This window comes from Paramisgurnus dabryanus, chromosome 23 (genome assembly GCF_030506205.2).
Source record: "Paramisgurnus dabryanus chromosome 23, PD_genome_1.1, whole genome shotgun sequence".
Classification (NCBI taxonomy): Eukaryota; Metazoa; Chordata; class Actinopteri; order Cypriniformes; family Cobitidae; genus Paramisgurnus; species Paramisgurnus dabryanus.
In genome coordinates, this window is record NC_133359.1 from 20,586,092 (window position 1) to 20,598,688 (window position 12,597).

The following is a 12,597-nucleotide window of genomic DNA, read 5'->3' on the forward strand; positions in this document are numbered from 1 at the left end:
ATAGGACATAGATAATGGGTCCATTCTGATTAAATTATTTCAAATAATAATGTTTCTGTACTTAAAAGACAATTTATACAAATCAAATAATTACATTTATTATATTGTCTATAACTGTACTAGACATTTTTCTGTTTTCACATATAAACCCTGAAAATCATGGGACTGTTTAAGGAAAAAAAAAATTCTGTGGCTGGAAGTGCAAAATGTTTATTTATTACAAACAATACCAGCTGATGAAAAGAGTTTTTGTTGTGACTTATTTAATTTATTCTCTTATATGAGTCCTTAAAACTTGACAAACAAGTTTCAGATGTGATTGGATCAAGTTTTATCACTTATGCATTTTATCACAAATTAAACACTTACTGACAAAACCTTAGAGATGGCAGTTCATGCCATAATCACCTCTCGTCTAGATTATTGCAACTCTCTATACTGTGGTGTTGGCGAAACAATTTACAATTAGTTCAGAATGCTGCTGCAAGATTTCTTAAAAAATATATAATATCATAAGTTGCATATCAACTACAGAATTTGTTTTAAAATACTTTTATTTGTTTTTACAAACACATAATCACCTCTGCACAATCAGGCCCAGAGCCGGCCCAGCCACTAAGGGCCCCGTGGCCAGCAGAGGGCCCCATAGAGTCACTGCCAGCTAGTGGTTGAAAAAAATTATACATCAAAAGTAACATAAAATAAATAAAAAGAAATGGATCTACAGCTCTCTTTATCGGGCATCATAATAAGCACAGTTGTTTTTATTTAGTTGTTTATTATTGTTTGAGATGCAGCTTGCCTTGCCTGGAATTTAGACGAGCACAGACGGCTGCAGTAAGGGGAGGAGTGAGAAAACTGCAGGCAAGCCGGACGCTTCATGAATTTCGCTTTGTTGTGGACTGCAAACATCAGCAATGGAAGAGATCGCGTTCGCGTATTTTATCGCGGATTAAATAGATGCAACTGAAATACCAACAAATGCATTTACATTAAGATGTTTATAAGGAGAATCAACAAAGGTGAACTGTTCATTACTGGAAGGCTACTTAGTAAATGTTGGGATGTAATCTAAGTCTAAATTCGTTTTTGTGTAAAATATAAACAGCTCACAGTACAACTAATCCAACACCAATACAAAAGTTTAAAGGAATTAATAAAAAATATGAATGTCATAAGTCAAGAACAAGTTGAAAAAACGCATCTCGCGCTGATCACCGGTGATCGGTTATGTGCAGATTTAGCTCATATCAAACAAGCCTATTAACTATTGTTATGCTATTTACGTAAGGGATCATATATAGTGAGGCGGTTGTTATAGCGAATGTTAGCTACTTTTAATCTTGTTTGTGGTGTTTAAGATATTATGGTTAATGTTGTTTATTTGAAAAATTTAAACATTTAAGTGTTCTATTTATTATTTTATATAATATTTTATTTAAATGTTATTCTATTTACTCAATTTCATTCAAATTATATATAGGCTGTTGTTTGTGCCTCTTAAACTCTGGTGTCAATTAAAGATGTTTCTTTGATGGTCAGTGAAAATCACTTTATCAGTATTTTTATTCGGCAAGTTCATCAGGGTGTGTTCATTGCACTGCACTGCCATTCAGTTTAGTGGTATCATATTTTTCCTGTTAGACATCAAACATGGAACTCAAATCAAGAACTCAAGGGGGCAGTTTCCCTGACAGAAATTAAACTAGTCATGGACTAAAATAAAAGTAGGAGAGCTGTCCAAATTGAAAAAAGCTTGCACTGACATATCTTAAAATACACCAGTGCCCTTTGTTTTGCCTCAAAATGCACACAAATAATGTTTTTAGTAAGGCATTTTTGTTAAAATTGGTTATGTTTTCTAATTAAACTAAGGCAGAGTCCTGGCTTAAGATAATCCCTGCCCGGGACCACCACAAGGTCTTTTATTGTCATTCTGTAGGCTACATGTTGCCACATAAGAACGTACTCAGGACCAGCAGTGTAAAAAAAGATCATTTACATACAGTATACATAGAATAATTAAAAAACATAATTTAAAAGACAAAATTAAAAAAAATAACATAGTAGATATAATATGTACCGTATAGTTATAAGGTAGTCATTTCTTTTCTTTAGGCCTTACTTAAAACGGTCAAATGGGCCCCCGACCAAATTGTGCTTAGGGCCCCCGAAGGTCTAGGGCCGGCTCTGATCAGGCCCCTAATCATTTATCCGAATTATTGCATTCATACTCTCCTTCCAGAAGCGTAAGATTAGGCAAACAGACCCTCCTCATTGTCCCCTTTTCAAGACTTAAGCGTAATAGGGACTGAGCCTTTTCGGTAAGAGAGCCACAGTTATGGAATGATATACACAGAGTTAAGATTAGCACCCCTCTGTCTATTTTAAGTCACTTTTAAAAACGTATCTGTTTTCTTTTGTTTTCAGTAATTATCCTTTTCATTTTAATTTAGTTTAATCCTACATTTGTTTTATTATTTTCTTGTTTTAGTACTATTTTTTCTCTGTAAATTATTATACTGTTTAATTGTATTTGCTCTAGTTATTTCTTGTCTAGTATTATTTTTCTCAGTGTATTTTCACTTACACTCTTTTATTATAAAGCACTTTGGTCAGTCCTATGGCTGTTTTAAATGTGCTTTAAATAAAGTGAACTTGAACTTTATTGTTAATCGTGTTTGCCGCAGTTTTTTATCCTGGGCATTTTTATATTTTCATGAATTCATTACTGAAGAAACTCAGTGTTTATATCATCACTGTGATGTTTACTCACTCATCTGTGATCTGATCATCTCTCTCTGTTTCTTCATCCTCTTCATTCGTTCTTCTGCTCTCTCTTCCTCTGCTCTCCTTCTCTCTTCTATCTTCTGTAAAATCTTTCTGTCCATTTCAAAATGGCAGCCGTTGTTTTCTGTCACTGTCTCCTCTATCTTCTCCAGCAGATCTTTGATCTGAGTCTCATCACTTCTGTTGTTATTGTTGAGAAGATGATATCTGTTCCCACATTTCTCCACCAGCCACTGGAGATCCTCACCTTCACTCTCAATGTGTTGCTCTATAGTTGTGTCTCCTAGAAAGTCTCCATAAGTGAAGAGCACCATAGTGTGACTCCAGACTCTCTCACCCAGAAGATCAACATAACCCTGAAATACTTTTCTCTCAACATCTTTAAATCTTCTGTCCACACGTATAACCAGAAGAACAATGTGAGGTCCTGGAGGACACAGAGACACACTGAGTAAAATCTCTTCTTTCAGTAACTCAGTGCTCTTCTCTACAGGTTGATTTCTCCACCATCCAGGAGCTTCAATCACAGTGATGTGTCTGTCTGCTACTTCTCTCAGTCTCTTCACACACTGAGCAGATCTCTTCAAGTCAAACTCCTCTCTGTTCAGGATGATGTTTCCTGATGAACTCTTACCAGATCCTTTATACCCCATTAACACAATCCTCAGATCTGAGAGCTTCTGAGTTTCACCTGTAACAAATACATAAAACACACTTATTCTGTACTGAATAGAAATACAATAAAAACAGAGGGTTTTCATCTTATAAGTTGCATCAAGGAGCCATTTGAAAGATTGTCAAAAATGTCTTCAATCACCACAAAAAAAAAGCAGTTGTATTTGATATTTAATGTCAATTTGTATTTAAAGTCTCTGCAGATAGATCTACTGTACCTCTAAATATTCATTTGATAGAACAGACAAAAGGATTATGAAACTATTAAGGCATATTCATTAATATGTACGGTTCTTGATGCTAATTGGTCAATAACTGATATATCCTCTTTATAGCACATTTGTTTAAGTGAATTTCTATGGGATAAATACACATCCCATTATTAAATTTCATTCACTGGTTCGCCTGCGCATTCAGTCTATTGAATGGTGGTAAAATAAAATTTGACTTGCTGTCCTCAGAGGGAGCTCGAACGCAAGGCTAGACTCGAGCCCCAAGTTCAGAACCCCCCAAAAAGAACGGATATGTATATAATATGAGGACGGCAAGCTAGGTGGATACTGTACTTGTTTAAACCTTTCCCCCAAAGATCTGTAAAATTATTTAACTGTCTCTTCCTTTAAGTGATGCTATTTTAAGATGAGATAGTTATTATTAATTGACTTGTAACTCCTGAAGAAGATAATGAGAAGCGCGCAACCTGGGGCTCCTGCGGAAGCAAGGGAGAAAACACTACTGCGATTGTGTGAGCGTATTAAAATCACTGCTGCGGCAGTGAGCGATTTATACAGAATAAGGCTGCGAGAAATTTTATTATTCTGCTTGAGGAGTCAATGTCTTGAATTTCTGAAAGGCAAAACAGGAAAGTGAGTCAGCAATTTGATTTTTGAAACCTGGCACGTGTTCTGCTTTAATAATAAACTGGTTGCAGATGGAAGACCAAATTAAGCGCCTGAGAAAAGGTATGAGTTTTGGGGAGTTAGACCTGCCTTTGTTAATGAAAAAAAACTGGAGGAATTATCACAATGAAATGTTATGCTTTTAGAGGTCCATTCTCTACCCCACAGGATGGCTGTGATGACGATCGGGTTTAATTCTGTAAGGGGAACAAATATATAATCCCCATCCATCCGTAGGCCCAATGGCGGTAACCAACGGAATGGTGAAGGATTCTAGCGCGTTCTGTCTTTTCCGGCGCTTGCAGATGACACTTTGTCATTACGCAATTTGGTATTACACTGAAAAAAGTGATTCATTCAATTTACTCAATTTTTTTAAGGTAATGGGTTGCAATCAATTTATTTAAGCTACATTTAAACAAGTGTTTTTTATTTTATTTTACTTTACTCATCTTTTTTGTTTAGATGTAGCTTAAATAAATTGATTGCAACCACTTGCCTTAAAAAAATTAAGGTAAATTGAATGATTAATTTTTTTCGGTGTATTATCTGACTCCAAATATAAAGTTAATATAAATCAGATTGATAATTACTTTTAACAGTTTCAGAATTTAGGGTGGTTGTTTGGTTATTCTGGTTTAGCCCTACTTGTTATTGCATCTGTTCGTTCGGCTACTCATGTCGCTTTGGACTCACGCACCGGCCGTTTATTAATAATTAATAATCATGCAGGCCCACGATCACAATCAAACCAGGCTTGTTCGCTGCTAGGTTAGACCATATGTTCAGAAGGCCTTATGTGTGCTCATCTCTGAACATACTTTATTTAGTCCCTATAGGAGGTGCAACTTAATTATTACAATATTTATTTCTAACCAGAGGTCCACGATCCACTATAGTACCACTATGCCATCTACACTGGGATTTTAGTCTGGTACTAGCCTGATTTCAGCATTGCGGTAACAAGGATTCATCGTAATTTACTAATTATGTCAATAACTTTTGTAGCAACAGAATAATCCAAACACAATTTATTAGACAGGTAGAAAGGTCATAATTCAAAGTCAATTCACAATCCAATTAAACACGAAGAATCAAATGAGAATACTGCATACCTGGCAACTGATGAAGATCTGTTTACAGATTCCTCAAAGTTAAATGAAATACATGATGCTATATCAAAGATACAGCATCATGGGGGTGCATTTCTAGATATAGAAAGTCCCTCCTGAATCTTTTACACATCTCCTTAAATAACCAGAGAACAAAGCATATAGGAATTTGGTACTGATTGGTTATTGTAAAACTCAGGGCTGTCCTTAATTTGCATACAGGGGGTGATTGGTTCATAAGATGGGAGGTGTCTATCAACATTGAGTGAAGTTTGCTAACACGTTAACATTGAATTCTTTTGTTATAAGAGTGAGACCACTGTGCACTTGCAATAAGATATTTCAATGAAAAACAAATAAGATCAGTTTCAGATTCTTTGTGCATGTAGAATGTGGCATTTCACATACAGTTTGCTTTGAGAGAATGAGATGATAGCGCAATATTTTCGTAGAAAAAGGTAAGCCTGTTCCATTGTTTAAGGAATACGAGCCAAAGGTTTAACTTTACATGCTGAGTTTAAAATGACTAGGTCGTTTAAGCCGGGGAAGAAGGATGCTAGAGAGAGGAGATGAGAGAAAAAGGGGCGGCCTTGAGGCACGATTCTCATAGCTAAGCTGAGATACCCTAGTAAGCAAAGAAGGTCATGTTTGGAAATGTGCTGCGCGGACGTGAGATTTTGAATTGCATTAATTATTCTGTCGATTTTGTCTTTAGGCAGCGAGGCCTGACATTTAACAGAGTCGAGGGTAATTCTGTGAAAGCGGATTTTGGGGAGACTATGAGGAAGTCGTCTAGTAGGTAAATGAGATAAGGGATGTCGTAATTGTTCACTAGAATCCAGCACAATGCTTCCGATAGGGTGTCAAATATTTTGGGCCTACTTTTGCAACCGAAAGTCAAATGAACGCGAAATAATATTTATCTCGCCAGAGCATGCCAAAAGATGCCAAAAATCAGTGTTTATTGGCATGACCTTGACGGCTGACGTGATGTTGATTTTTGCTAACCAAGCGCCAGGACTGGCAAATTTAATTAGACTGATGTCTTGATCTACGTCATGATAATGAAGTGAGAATTCAGATAGTGGAATTAAGCTATTCACGCTAGGAATTAAGCATTCGCGGGGGGCTGAAAGGTCGTTAATAATGCGATTTTCTGGAGAATTTCCTTGTTGATGTGCCAATGGGGTTATTGCAATAGGTGAGGAATGGGGGGAATCGAAAGGGCCGATCATAAATTTAGATTCTACTTCTTTTTGTAGGAGGGAGTCTACGGAGTCAGTATCTGACCGGGCAGATTGCAAATTATTACAGATGAAGGTTGTGTTAGGCATGGTTTCAAGACTGGGGTCGAAACATTGCTGTAAACCTGAGGGAAGGAAATTGGTGAATTGTTTATTGGGGTGACATTGTAGATCATCTGCAAGAACAGAGACATTGATAGGAGAAGATAGATATTTTTAAGATTTTTATTGTTTTTTTAAAGGATTTGAAAACTGGGCAAACGGGTCGGGCATGCGCACTGCCGCAAAAATTACACACATGCAAATACCGGCATTTTTGCCTGGTACAGCGAAAATCATTAAAATTATTGCAGACCTGGCGGCTGGTGGATGCAGAGAAGCAGCTTGAATTATTTGCAGGACCTGGGCGATCAAATCTGGACTGTGGCACATATAAAGTGGATTTGGCGAAGTCAGGGGGTACCCGGGGGTTGGTGGTATTTTGTACTGATGGGCAAGAATGAGACCGGTGATCGAGAGATCTATGGCACAAGAAATGTTGTGGCAACCAAGAAAAACTCTATTGTATAGTTCGAAGTCCATTGCTCCCCAGTAAGGGCACTGGTTCCAGTGAGTGACTCTTGTGGCGCATTTGGCAGAAAATAAATTGTGGTAAGTGTAAAAATTACAGCTGCCGAATGACAATGAGAAATCTGAAATTATGGAAAGGTAGTCGTTAAGTTCTTTACGCCTGTTTGGAAAAACTGAGCAAATGAGCAAAAAAATAGGCCATTCATTGAAGGTGCGCCTTATAATCCGGTGCGCCTTATAGTGCGGAAAATATGGTACTGTATTAGCTCATCTCACTGTTGTTAAACATTTCAACATAACATAAAATTTTTCCAGTAGATTGTATTTCAGACGATTTTAGGGATTCTTGAGTTGGACCACCATCATATAGGACATAGATAATGGGTCTATTCTGATTAAATGACTTTAAATAATAATAAATGTATTATATTGTATATCACCTGTATGAGAGATTTCACATTTAACCCTGAAAATCATGAGATTGTTAAAGAAAGATGTTTTATTTTTCTGCAGCTGGTAGTGCAAAATGTTCTCAGTCTATTTATTACAAACACCTCTACAAACAGCAGCTGATGAAAAGAGTTTTTGTTTCTGTTGTGACTTCAATAATTTCTTTATTGTTAATCATGTTTGCAGCAGTTTTTATCATGTGTAGTTTTACATTTTCATGACTTCATTATTACTGAATATACTCAGTGTTTATATCATGACTGTGATGTTTACTCACTCAACTGTGATCTGATCATCTCTCTCTGTTTCTTCATCCTCTTCATTCGTTCTTCTGCTCTCTCTTCCTCTGCTCTCCTTCTCTCTTTCATCTTCTGTAAAATCTTTCTGTCCATTTCAAAATGGCGGCCGTTGTTTTCTGTCACTGTCTCCTCTATCTTCTCCAGCAGATCTTTGATCTGAGTCTCATCACTTCTGTTGTTATTGTTGAGAAGATGATATCTGTTCCCACATTTCTTCACCAGCCACTGGAGATCCTCACCTTCACTCTCAATGTGTTTCTCTATAGTTGTGTTTCCTAGAAAGTCTCCATGAGTGAAGAGCACTATAGTGTGACTCCAGACTCTCTCACCCAGAAGATCAACATAACCCTGTAATACTTTTCTCTCATCCTCTTTAAATCTTCTGTCCACACGTATAACCAGAAGAACAATGTGAGGTCCTGGAGGACACAGAGACACACTGAGTAAAATCTCTTCTTTCAGTAACTCTGTGCTCTTCTCTACAGTATAATTTCTCCACCATCCAGGAGCTTCAATCACAGTGATGTGTCTGTCTGCTACTTCTCTCTGTCTCTTCACACACTGAGCAGATCTCTTCAAGTCAAACTCCTCTCTGTTCAGGATGATGTTTCCTGATGAACTCTTACCAGATCTTCTGTTCCCTATTAACACAATCCTCAGATCTGAGAGCTTCTGGGTGTCACCTGTAACCAATACACAAAACACTTATTTTAAATTATTTTGTACGAAGATAATCACATTACAGAATCTGTGATACAGTTGAAAAGGATAAACATATAACTATTAAACTTCTTATTGCTGATTGGCTAATATAGTCTACATGATTTATTTACAGTAAAGCACAGATGACCTTGAGTGTCAAAAAATATGTGAAATAAATATTGTGTTTGGAGCGCAGTAAACAAGCTCTGTATCAGGGGCGTAGCCACGATCATTTACATGTCCGGCCCCCTCAGATTTCCAATTGCTTAAAATAAAATAAATAAAATGTTGAATTCTTAGTCTGATTGATAGATTGACCAAGCAAAAGGCTGCACAGTAAAATGCATCCGTTTTCAAACTTGATTGGATTAGCTCCTGTCACCTGTTGTTGTGCGTAACATTCACATAAGACTTCATTAATATTCTGTGACAATGGCAGCCGGGCACGCAAAGTACAATATTACACTTTTTCAAAAAACCACGGAAAGATGAGAAGTGAAAATGTGCAAGTCAAGCTCTGGCCTGCCATCTCCGTTTTTGACTCAAACTGTTCCCGCATTCCGAGTGTGTAATTCTATGCAACCATGTTCAGTTTAATTCAGTACATAATTTTTTTAAATAAAATTAACTGAAAAGTAACAAGTCGCATGACTTTAAAAAAGTAACTCAAATATTAATGTGTACATTTATAAAGTAATGCGTGACTTTACTCGTTACTTTAGAAAAGTAATATTATGAAGTAATGCACGTTACTTGTAATGCATTACCCCCCTAACACTTGTAAACATTGTGTTCAATGAAACACAAAGTGGCATGTGTTAGTATGGACAGTGGGGTATATGTATAATAAACTGTAAACATTTCTTTGTTCTAATGAACACGAAAGAAAACATTTTGAGGATTGTTTGTAACCAAACCGATTAGAGGCCCCATTGACTTCATTAGTATCCTTTATTCCTACTTTTAAAGTCAATGGGGCCTCTGATCTGCTTAGTTACAAACAATCCTCAAAATATCTTCTTTCATGTTCATCAGAAATGTATAAAGGTTTGTAACAACATGAGTGAGTAAATGATGACAGAATTTTTGGGTGAACTATAACTTTAGGAAATGTAGGTGGGTTGATTGCTAGGGTCACTCACTATCAAGCAGAGGTTTTACTTTATACTTAAAAATATTTTTCAAGTATTTGTATTTTATCCGTCATTGTATTTTATGCCAAAGCATATTATCATAATTTTATTGTATTACATTTCATAAATACACGTGTTTGTTTTACATTTATTATTTAAGTACTACTCAAGTAAAAGTACACAATTTTAATGTAATTAGGTATTACATAAATTTTGATATGCAATATTAAAGAATACACAGTATTATATTATATATATTATATTATAATAAGTATTATAATTTATTATTATATTGTAATGCTAATCCGACATTTAATAGCTTTTGTGGTGATTACTATTTTCATTTTTTTTTTATTTACAGCACGAGCATATAAGCTAAAATATGCGTTTTTGCGTAAAAAGGAGTACGTCACTTTACGGAATTAACGCGTTTAACACACAGGAAGCAGCTGTTTGAAAAACACGTGACAAATATGTAATATTACATAATATTACAAAATACAACATGATCAAAACATGTCAAACTGAGGCTGAGCCAAATAAACTTGAACGACTTTTGTAAAGACACCTTATTTCCCTTAACAGCGAATGCGTGTTCTGTGAAAAGGTTATTGTGTTATATTTAGCGCTTGTGTGACTCGTCTGATTACCGGTACAGCAATGCTAAATTAAAGGTGTTGCCTATACTGAAGTGAATTTGATGTTTTAATGTCACTGTCTTAATGCATTAAGCACATATAGCCTACTCCCTACCATTTTATTCTTCATTTTCGTTAAAGTAACTTTAATAATGTTATACATTTATCAGTCAACTAGTCATTATTTGCGTTTGCGTCACAGCAGGAAAACAAGAAATACTGTCTGAGAGTGTCACCAACACTAACTTTCTGATGTTTTCGGATGTCGTGAATATCCACTTTTCAAAAGTTAATGTTTCATAAATAAAACTAGAAGGATTTCTTACCTGCGTCCATTTTACTAGACATCTTTCCCAGTAGAAGTTTCAGATTAAATCTAGTTTCACTTACACTGCTTTTTTACTTTCAGTTTTTCAGTTTACATAACACAAAGACGCGTATGGGTGGAGTCGCTTTGTACAGGTACACAGAGGGTGTGTTTTCGCCGTAAACCAAAACATGACATAGTGCTGTTGGTTAATAGCCATATTTTTCTAAGGTTTAGTTACACATATTTATATTAAATTAATGTATAAATTGTGATAGATCGTGGGCATCCACTTTGAGAACCACTGCTACTGTACACAGGGTGATATCATGTAAATTGGGCCACTTTTTGGTTAATCGCCTGGGACATTAACAAACTGTGTTTTTATGATTAATAAGGACTGATTTTAAGATTTTTGGATTGAACTGATCTAATCAAATATAATTGTATAGGCATTACATGTTTTAAAACATTAGCTGCTCCTAATTTTTGAGAATGTAACAGTGTAACATTGCATTTAAATGACATTAAAACATCAATTTGAATGTCGTTCATTATGTCCACACCTATAAACACACATCACATACAAACACATTTAGAAGATAAAATGTGGAAAGTGTTTGTCATAAATGCAACAATATTAATAAATTAATAATATAAAGAAATTTAATAACACAAATAAACTCAACTGGTTGGCCCAATTTAAATTAAATTAATGGATTTTACCTTAACACATTCAGGTAAATTGGGGCAGTTACTAAAAATGTTTTTTATAAATTAAAAAATTTCAATAATTGAGCTAAATCAGCATCCCAGAGGCCATCAAGACATGGATTTAGACTATTTTCTTCTTAATGTGCATTTGTTTTTCATTGATTTACCAACCTTATTATTGAGAAGTAAGATTGGATATATCAGCCCCCCCCCCAGCAACCTCAGCTCAGCCTCAGACCAATAAAATAATTTGCTATAAGTCAAGTACAAAATTCTTTCCAGTCATTGGTTGGTAACTTTGTAAGAAATAAGACACTCAAACCTTAAGTGGCCCATTTTACCTGATGGCCCAGTTTACCTGATATTCCAGGACACACCAGCAGACTTAAAAAGATAGGCTACAGATATACTGCAGCATTTTTGTGATATAGTTGTTGTCTAAAAAGTCGTACAATTTTTCAAGGTAGCTGAGTGCATAGGCCTACTTAAAAAAAGGTGTCAGTGCGTGTTTATCAGGGGTAAGGACAGAGACCGGCTTCAGTTTACTTGACGGCCGTCACAGGCACAGCCGCTTAATAACAGTGTTTTCTGCTTTCCTCTCAACCATTTGATAAAAGCCAGGCTTCCAACTTGTTTTTATATTTGGATGTGTTTGGCTTCAAGTGTCGCTGCAAAAACCACAAGAGCGATTTAAAGGTGCTCTAAGCAAATTCACGCGTTTTAGACCATAAAACATTTTTTGTTTCATACAGCAAACACCTCCTCACTATCTGCTTGCTGCCTGTCCGCCAATCAAACTGTAAAAAAACGCAATCTCTGTAGACAGCCCAGGCTCCACAAACTGTAATAACAACAAAGTGGCCAAACCTACCATCAGAAACGATAACAAAGTGTTCTAGCCAATAAACGACAAGAAGGATTTGGGGGTGGGGGTTAGGCGCATTCATGAAAGCACGGAAGGGAGGGGGAGGAGTTAGCTACGCTCCGTTTGTTTGAAAACAGTTAAAACATCAACAAAAAGTAACGTCACACAGATTCGCTTAGAGCACCTTTAAGAAATCATG

The 12,597-nt window shown here is 36.0% G+C and overlaps 1 protein-coding gene across 1 annotated transcript in view; it reads right to left on the reverse strand.

The window, feature by feature from the left end:
- The window catches only part of LOC135780826 (uncharacterized), a 114,147-nt gene that overhangs the window by 42,381 nt on the left and 59,169 nt on the right, over positions 1-12,597 (reverse strand). The window contains exons 4-5 of the mRNA XM_073813267.1: positions 8,018-8,722; positions 2,777-3,481 (exon numbers count right to left, since the gene is read on the reverse strand). Of these exons, the coding sequence (XP_073669368.1) occupies positions 2,777-3,481; positions 8,018-8,722 (1,410 nt within the window). The remainder of the gene's footprint in view (positions 1-2,776; positions 3,482-8,017; positions 8,723-12,597) is intronic.